Here is an 8255-nt window from a genome sequence, read left to right as displayed (position 1 = left end):
CCGAGGTGGCCGCGTCACTACACACAGCGAGAGAGGCAAGGGCCTCTATACCATCCGGCCCGGCTCACCTCTCGCTGGTGGAAACCGAAGAAGACAAGACAAGTGCTGCCCTCAACAAGTGCGTTGAGGCATCACTCAAAACGATTCTGGATGTGGCAACCAAGTCCACCAATATAAAGGGGACTGTTAAGTATCGGGGTGTGAAAGGAAAGACGGTATAGATGCGACTGATTTTTTATTAATATAACATACCGCAGTTAGCGGCGCACGGTACAATTTATATTTTCTAATTGCGGGTACATAACACCTTTCCCCCTTAAATCTAACAAATATAACAAACAATAAAAAGAAAACACTATAAACAAAAACATTGATAAACTAATTCTTATGGTAATAATTATTGTCTAAATTTTTCACGCGCACGTAATGCAGCTTGCCTGTGCGGGCGACTATCATCCGAGGCCCACGCGGGCGACGCGGGCGGAGAGGCGGTGCACGTCTCCGCCTCTTCCCCTGCCTCCTCTGCAGGTCTTGCTGCGTCAGCCGCCCCCGGGGGCGCCTGGTTCTCTGCGCTCGCGACGTCAGACACGCGACCTACCGCTTGACTAAGCGAATACCGTGACTTTCTCGACACTATTTGATCGACGTGTCTCTTGTGACTTCTTCCGTCGCTAGTTCTAACGGCATACGACACGGGCCCTACTTGTTCGCTCACCACTCCGTCCGTCCACTTACCCCCTGATTTAGTGTAGTTCCTTATCATGACCGGTTCGTCCCGTGAATGAACTCTTAGAGGTGCTGCACGACGGTCCTCCTCCCGCAGCTGACGCGCGCGCACTCGCTCCGCGGCGTCAGGCCACAACAGGTCGAGGCGGCCACGAAGCCGGCGCCCGAACATAGCTACCGCAGGCTCGCGTCCTGTCGTGCTCTGTTCTGTGTTTCGATACATAAATAAAAATTTGCTCAAAGCCCTATTTACGTCGACTCGTTCTAACTCTGCTTTTTTAAGCACCCGTTTTACCGTGCGAACAGCATTTTCCGCTGCCCCATTACTCGCCGGGTGATAAGGCGGCGTCAACGTGTGTTTAATACCGTTGCATTCGAGATATTGTGCGAAGGCGGCGGAGGAAAACGGTGGGCCATTGTCGCTAACGATGCGTTTAGGTAGCCCGAAGCGCGAAAACAAACGCCGAAGACAGTCGCAAACTACTCCCGCGGAAATGGAACTTACGTGTTCGACTTCTATCCACTTGGAGTGCGCGTCAATTACAACGAGATAGTACTTATCGTTGAAGGGGCCGAGGAAGTCCATGTGCAACCGCTCCCAGGGCTCCGCGGGCCAAGGCCAGGAATGTAGCGGTGCGGCGGGGGGTGCGGGGCGGGCTTCGCCGCACGCAGCGCACTCCCGTGTCGCCCGCTCCAACTCGCGGTCTATATCCTCCCACCACACATAATTACGTGCGATCTGTTTCATTTTGACTATACCGGGATGACCGTCGTGTAACTCTCTAAGAATTGCAGCCCTTAAGGCACTCGGTATGACTATACGATAACCCCAAATTAAACAACCTTGATCAATATGCAAACTGTCTCTTTTACTATAATATTTTTTTTTCTGTATCGCTATAATTATAATGGGTTGGCCAACCGTGCAAAACAAAACCGTATATCTTGCTCAATAATGCATCTCTCATTGTTTCGACCCGAACCTCTTTAAAACTGATAGGAAAGTTTTCCTGTACGAAATTAAGATAGCTACTGGTATTTTTGCTCTTTATATAATTTGTTGGCTTATCGCAATATTTTAAAGGAAGGCGCGATAAGGCATCTGCGAAACAATTTTTTGTAGAAGTAACAAATTCAATACCAAAATTATAAGCGGCTAATTTTACGGCATATCGTTGTATTCGACTAGCGGCGGTTACCGGCAGCCCTTTGTTTTTACCGAAAATATAACTGAGCGGGCGATGGTCGCTGCGTATAGTAAAATACCGGCCGTATAAATAATTATGATGTTTGGTGACGCCGAACACGATCGCGAGCGCCTCCTTGTCGAGCTGCGAGTAGTTGAGCTCGGCCGCATTGAGAGTGCGCGAGGCGCAGCACAGAGGGCGCTCGCGGCCCTCCGCGTCGCGTTGCGTCAACACCGCGCCTAGCCCGTACGCGCTGCTGTCCACTGAAAGTATTAAATCTAAACTCGGATCATAATGCGCGAGCACAGGACTACTGCTGAGAACATTTTTAATTTTTTTAAAGGCATAATCACATTCGGATGTCCAATTCCACTTAATTTCTTTTTTTAGTAAATTGTACATGGGTCTTAAAATGTCACTCATATTAACAATAAACTTAGAATAAAAGTTGATTAACCCCATAAAACTTTTTAGTTGGCTTACATTGGTAGGAGGCGGCGCTGCTACAATGGCTTCGATTTTTTTTTCATCGGTATGCAATCCAAATTTGTCGATTTTATAGCCTAAGTAAGTAACACTATCTTGAAAAAATTTACATTTACTAAAATTTATTCTTAAGCCATTTTCGCTTAGCCGTTGTAGCACCGCTCTTAAATTTGCCAAATGAGTCTTTTTATCTCGCCCAGTGACGCAAATATCATCGGCAAATACAGCGGTCGAGGACAGTCCACTCAATGTTTCCTCCATTATCTTTTGAAAATTTTCAGGAATACATTTGATACCAAAAGGCACTCGCTTATATACAAAAGTGCCGACATGAGTAGTGATGGCCGTCATCGCTTGAGAATCTTTATGTAACAAACATTGCTGAAAAGCATTAGACAAGTCTAATTTAGTGTATTGCTCACCTCCTCCCAGAGCGGCGAAGAGGTCCTCGATACGTGGCAGCGGGTAATGATAATCCTTTAATAGCGGATTTATTGTTATTTTGTAATCGCCACAAAGACGTATGTTACCATTGCTCTTAATGACCGGCACAATAGGTGTACCGTAATCGGAGCGCTCCACCTTGTAGATGACGTCATCCCGCTGCAAACGCTCGAGCTCCTCTTCGACCGGCTTTCGCAATGCAATAGGGATCGAACGTGCTTTAACAAAAACAGGTGTATCATTCTTTAGATAAAGTTTAAATTCCGTTTTAAATGTACCTAATCCTTCAGCAAAAACCTCCGGAAATTCTCGACGTAACGAGGTTGCCATCGAATCCTCGGATAAATTATGACAATCAATATTTAACTTGAGGCGATTGATCCATGTGCGGCCCATTAGAGGCGGGCCGCCATTTTTAATTACATGCAAATGCAATAATTCGTTCTTATCACCGCAGCGAACGTTAACTAAAATATAACCAATAGTCTCGATGATATCCCCCGTGTACGACTTGAGGCATAGTTGTTTTTGTCGCAACGGTAACTTTGAAATTTTTTTATCGTAATCATTTTTTGAAATTACAGATAGCTTGCTCCCCGTATCTATCTCAAATTTACATAAAATATTCTCAACCTTCAACATTGCAAAATAAGGCCCATCACCCTCGCTACTTATAACTAAATTATAAAAATTACAACTTTCTTTGTCACTGTCTGAATCATTAAAAAAAAAATTGATTTTTACATGAATTCTTTTCGACATTTTTGACCGTTCTACCTTTTGTACAAACCGATTTAATATGGCCTCTCTTACCACACGAATCACAATTATAATATTTAAAACGACACTTGCCTTCCCAATGCCCCGATTTACCGCATCGAAAACATGCGCCTTGTTGCGCCGGCCGGGGGCGCGGTGTCGCACCCGCCGAGCCCGCTGAGCCAGCTGCGCCCGAGGCACCTGCGGCGCCGAGCCGATGCAAGCTGTCGCCGTCGCCGTCGCCGTGCGCGTGGCAGCCCGGCCTTGCCGCGGCGGCGCCTGCCGCGCCCGGCGCGCACGCCGTGGCCGCGTGCCTGTCCGCCGCTTCCAGAGCGAGCGCCAGCTCCACCGCACGCTTATAATCGACCTGCCTCTCCGTGAAGATCCTAGATCTCATATCCTCATTGCACAACCCCGACACGAATTGATCGCGTAAATTTTCTTCTAACTTATCGCCGAAATTACATGTTTTTGCTAAATGTTTTAATGCTTGGAGATATTCGCGAACACTTTCACTTGAACGCTGTGTCCTCTGCCGAAATATGTGTCTCTCTGCGATCTCCGATCGGTCCGGTTCCAGGTGTTCTTTCACCAAATCAACTAACTCGGAGAAGGTTCTAGATTCCGGAGTGTCGGGCGAACAAAGGTCACACATAAGTTCATAACATTCGCCACCAACAACGGTCACTAATGTCGCCACTTGGAGTTCCGCAGAAATGTTATTCAACGCCATAAATTGTTGTACACGGCGCACGTAAGCGTCCCAATTATTGCTTGAAAAACTGTATGGTTCGATATGACCGATAGGCATTTTTAATAATTAACACGCGCGTAGTTAACAAAAAATAATCCTCGTCGCCAATGTTAAGTATCGGGGTGTGAAAGGAAAGACGGTATAGATGCGACTGATTTTTTATTAATATAACATACCGCAGTTAGCGGCGCACGGTACAATTTATATTTTCTAATTGCGGGTACATAACAGGGACGTTGGTGAAAACGCTGAAGGAGGCGGCGGCAAACATCAAGGCCGCCGTGTCTCAGCTAAGAGAGCGGACGATATCGGAGGAGGTGGCGCGGCTGGAAGCAGCAAACGCGCGCCTCCAAAGGGACATGGAGGAGCTACGGCGCGAACTGAAAGACATTGACAAGCGTCGACCTGCCCAGCCTGGCGAAGCAGATATCCGGCAGCTGCTGGATGAAGTATCGCGTGCCAACGTGGAAACGTTTGGCACCATACTCAACGCCAGGCTGGCAGGACTAGAGGATCGTCTCCTCCCTGAACCGCGGCGCCGGCCTCCGCTGGCGGCGGACAGGAGATCGGAAGATAACACCGCCCCCGCTTCGCTCCCTAAGGCGAAACAGGGGGCGAAGAAGAAGGTACCAGCCAAAGAGCCCCTGCCCACAACATCGGGCACCGGGGCTCAGGATCAGGCGTCAACCTCGGCGGCTGCCCCAGGCGAGGCTCCGCCCCAAAACAAAAAGAAAGGCAAAAAGAAGAAAAAGAAGAAGCAGCCGAGCCTGGCCGCTAAAGAGGCCGCACAGGCGAGGGACAAGTCTGCCCCTACGCCCGCCGAAGCCCCGTGGACTACGGTAGTGACCCGCGGGGCCAAGAAAGCGGCCAAGAAGGCGTCCAAGGGGCCGGACAAGACTCGCCCTCCCGAAAGACCGAAGACCAAACTACGGGCCCAAAGACCGCGGCGGTCACTCTTACTCTCGCTCCGGGAGCAGAGGAGAGCGGCGCTACGCATGCCACGGTCTTAGCCGAGGCGAAGAGCCGCATAAACCTCGCGGAACTCGGCATCGCCGCATAAACCTCGCGGAACTCGGCATCGCCGCCGTCAAGTTCCGCAGGGCGGCCACGGGCGCCCGAATATTGGAGGTGGGGGGCGAAGCAGCCCCGGAAAAGGCCGACTCTCTGGCCGCTAAGCTCAGGGAGGTGCTCGGCCCGGAGAAGGTCAGGATCGGCCGGCCGGTGAAATGCGCCGAAGTGCGCATCACTGGCCTCGACGACTCTGTCACCGCGGCCGAGGTCGTGGAGTCGGTGGCCAGAGAGGGTGGCTGCGCGGCCGAAGCTATAAGGTCGGGCAATCTCGCCTTCGGCCCGAGGGGGGATGGCTCCCTATGGCTGAGCGTGCCAGTGGCGGCCGCCAAAATGGTGACCGACGCCGGTCGCGTGAGGGTTGGCTGGACCTCAGCCAGAGTGGTGCTGCTCGCCCCGCGGCCGACGCGGTGCTTCCGCTGCCTCGAGACGGGGCACATGGGTGCCAAGTGCCAGTGTGAGGTCGACCGCAGCAAGCTATGCTTCCGCTGCGGAAAGCCAGATCACCGGGCACGGGACTTTTTGGCAGACCCGAACTGCCCCGTCTGTGAGGCGGCGGGCAAACCGGCGGGCCACACGATCGGCGGCGACGGCTGCGTCACCGCCGGGCAGAAGCCGTCGAAGAGAAAAGAGAGAGGTGCGCCTAAGCGATGGCCTCGGCGCAAGGCCAAGAAGGCCGGAGTGGAGCGGATGGACACCAGTTCGTAAATGGACACCATCCGAATCCTACAATGTAACATCAACCACTGCGCCCGAGCACAGGACCTGCTGGCCCTCTCGGGACGACTGGGCGGGTGATGTCGGCAACCTGGTGGCCATCTCCGCTCCGGCCCGCGACGGTTCCCCCCCTCTCCGAAAGGTGGCGAGAGGCACGGGAATCGTGCTCGTGGTCGTCGGGGGAGTGGCCATAGTGGGGGTGTATTTCCCACCCAGCTGGCCCCTCGCCGACTTCGAGCGCGCCCTCGCAGAGGTGCAGGCGCTCACGGCGCGGGTCTCCCACGTCCCCGTGATCGTCGCGGGGGACTTCAACGCCAAATCAACGGCTTGGGGATCCCCCGCGACGAGCACGAGGGGGGAAGAGCTGGAGGACTGGGCGGCCGCGTCGGGGCTAATGCTCCTCAACCGAGGAAGGGAGCTGACCTGCGTGCGCCAACAGGGGGGGTCCATCGTGGACCTCTCCTTTGCGTCCTCGGTCTTGGTGCCCAAAATCTGTGGATGGAAGGTCGAGGTGGATGTGGAGACTTAGTCGGATCATCGTTATATTCGATTCGACCTCTCCACTTCCGCCTCGGTCACGACGAACTCGCCACGCACCACGGCCGGGGACGGCCCGCGCTGGGTGCTGGGGCACCTGGATCGAGAGATGGCAAAGGAGGCGGCCATAGTCGCAAGCTGGACGGCCGACTCTGATCCCGTAGATTCCGCCGAGGACGTGGACGCGGAAGCGGACAGGCTGGGCGAATTGCTGGCCAACGTCTGCGACTCGTCCATGCCGAGGGCCCAACCGTTCCGTCCGCGTCGGCGGGTGTACTGGTGGCGTCGCGAGTTGCAACGGGCGTGTGTGGCGTCGCGCCGCCGATACACTCGCTGCCGAAGGCGTCGAGTCCGGGATCAGAGCATGGAGGAGGAGCTGTACCAGGCGTATAGAGCCGACTGCCTCGCTCTCCAGGTCGCCATTGCGAAGGCCAAGCAGGGAGCGTGGGAGGAGTGGCTCCAAACGCTGGAGGAGGACCCGTGGGGCAGGCCGTACCGAGCGGTGCGGAAGAAGCTTCGACCCTGGGCTCCACCGATAACAACTACGATGGAGCCACAGTTGGCAGAGGAGGTCGTCGGGGCTCTCTTTCCGCACCGGGTAGGGTCTGCCTTGCCGGCGGAGGAGGAAGGAGAGGCGGTCAACGGTGAGGTGGAGCCGGTGTCCGAGCATGAGGTGACGGACGCCGCCGTAAAGCTCCGCCTCAAGAAGACCGCCCCCGGGATGGACGGTGTGCCTGGTCGGGTACTATACCTGGCGCTTCCCGAGCTCGGGGGGCGGATTAGGGCCCTTTTCACCAGCTGCCTTAAGAAGGGCCGGTTCCCCAGCTCGTGGAAGGAAGGTAGGCTCGTCCTTCTGAAGAAAGACGACCGCCCGCCCGACCATGCATCGGCGTACCGGCCGATTGTGTTGCTCGGCGAGCCGAGTAAACTCTTCGAGCGCGTGCTCGTTGCTCGTCTCGCCGAGCACATACATCTGTGCGACGCGCAGTTCGGATTCCGCTGTGGCCGGTCGACCATCGACGCGGTGTCCCGACTCAAGGGCCTAGCCGAGGAGGTAGTCGCCCAGGGCGGCGTGTTGGTGGCTGTGTCGTTGGATATTTCAAACGCCTTCAACACGCTGCCCTGGACGGCGGTGATGGAGGCACTGCAGCACTTCCGTGTTCCGGGCCACCTGCAAAGGCTGATCCGGGACTATTTTAGTGGAAGGGCTGTGGTGTACCCCACGAGAGACGGCTGGGCCCGACGGGCCATGTCGTGCGGTGTTCCACAGGGATCGGTCTTAGGGCCGTTCCTGTGGAACATCGGTTACGACTGGGTGCTACGCGGTGACATGTTACGGGGGGTCGGCCTGATTTGCTACGCCGACGACACCCTCGTGACTGCCCGTGGCAGTACACACCGCGAGGCGATGGTTCTCGCCACAGCGGGGGTCGCCCAGGTGGTCCACCGAATTCGGAGGCTGGGGCTCGAGGTGGCGCTCAACAAGTCCGAGGCCCTGGCATTCCATGGGCATCGACGTGGGCCGCCTCGAGGCTCCCAAATAACGGTGGCTGGGACACCCATCGCCATCGCAGGTA

The 8255-nt window shown here is 54.7% G+C and overlaps 3 protein-coding genes across 3 annotated transcripts; 1 reads left to right on the top strand and 2 right to left on the bottom strand.

The window, feature by feature from the left end:
- Nucleotides 1-397: 397 nt before the first annotated feature.
- LOC123722885 (uncharacterized protein K02A2.6-like) lies at nucleotides 398-1474 on the bottom strand. Its single transcript, XM_045685450.1, has one exon. The coding sequence runs from the start codon at nucleotides 1472-1474 to the stop codon at nucleotides 398-400; it is 1077 nt and encodes a 358-aa protein (XP_045541406.1).
- On the bottom strand, nucleotides 1368-3744 carry LOC106715315. Its single transcript, XM_014508593.2, has 2 exons — nucleotides 2822-3744; nucleotides 1368-2176 (listed from the first exon to the last, which is right to left on the bottom strand). The coding sequence occupies exons 1-2, from the start codon at nucleotides 3603-3605 to the stop codon at nucleotides 1599-1601; spliced, it is 1362 nt and encodes a 453-aa protein (XP_014364079.2). The 5' UTR covers nucleotides 3606-3744; the 3' UTR covers nucleotides 1368-1598.
- Nucleotides 3745-4463: 719 nt separating this feature from the next.
- On the top strand, nucleotides 4464-6670 carry LOC123722883. The gene is made up of 4 exons (XM_045685449.1): nucleotides 4464-4470; nucleotides 4588-5305; nucleotides 5367-6128; nucleotides 6187-6670. Exons 1-4 carry the CDS (start codon nucleotides 4464-4466, stop codon nucleotides 6668-6670), a joined length of 1971 nt encoding a protein of 656 aa, XP_045541405.1.
- The last annotated feature ends 1585 nt before the right edge of the window (nucleotides 6671-8255 follow it).

Source organism: Papilio machaon, chromosome W (genome assembly GCF_912999745.1).
Source record: "Papilio machaon chromosome W, ilPapMach1.1, whole genome shotgun sequence".
NCBI classification, from domain to species: domain Eukaryota; kingdom Metazoa; phylum Arthropoda; class Insecta; order Lepidoptera; family Papilionidae; genus Papilio; species Papilio machaon.
Note: the sequence above shows the minus strand (reverse complement) of the source record. Positions and strands in the feature narration are given on the sequence as shown.

What these genes read in the sequence shown, in the direction of transcription:
- LOC123722885 (XM_045685450.1), bottom strand. Translation starts at nt 1,474, where the DNA reads ATGAAACAGATCGCACGTAATTATGTGTGGTGGGAGGATATAGACCGC.
- LOC106715315 (XM_014508593.2), bottom strand. Translation starts at nt 3,605, where the DNA reads ATGTCGAAAAGAATTCATGTAAAAATCAATTTTTTTTTTAATGATTCA. An exon ending in CTTCGCCGCTCTGGGAGGAG is followed by an intron (nt 2,177 to 2,821) that starts GTGAGCAATACA and finishes TAATACTTTCAG; the next exon opens with TGGACAGCAGCGCGTACGGG.
- LOC123722883 (XM_045685449.1), top strand. An exon ending in CGGGCCCAAAGACCGCGGCG is followed by an intron (nt 5,306 to 5,366) that starts GTCACTCTTACT and finishes CCACGGTCTTAG; the next exon opens with CCGAGGCGAAGAGCCGCATA. An exon ending in GAGCGGATGGACACCAGTTC is followed by an intron (nt 6,129 to 6,186) that starts GTAAATGGACAC and finishes GCCCGAGCACAG; the next exon opens with GACCTGCTGGCCCTCTCGGG.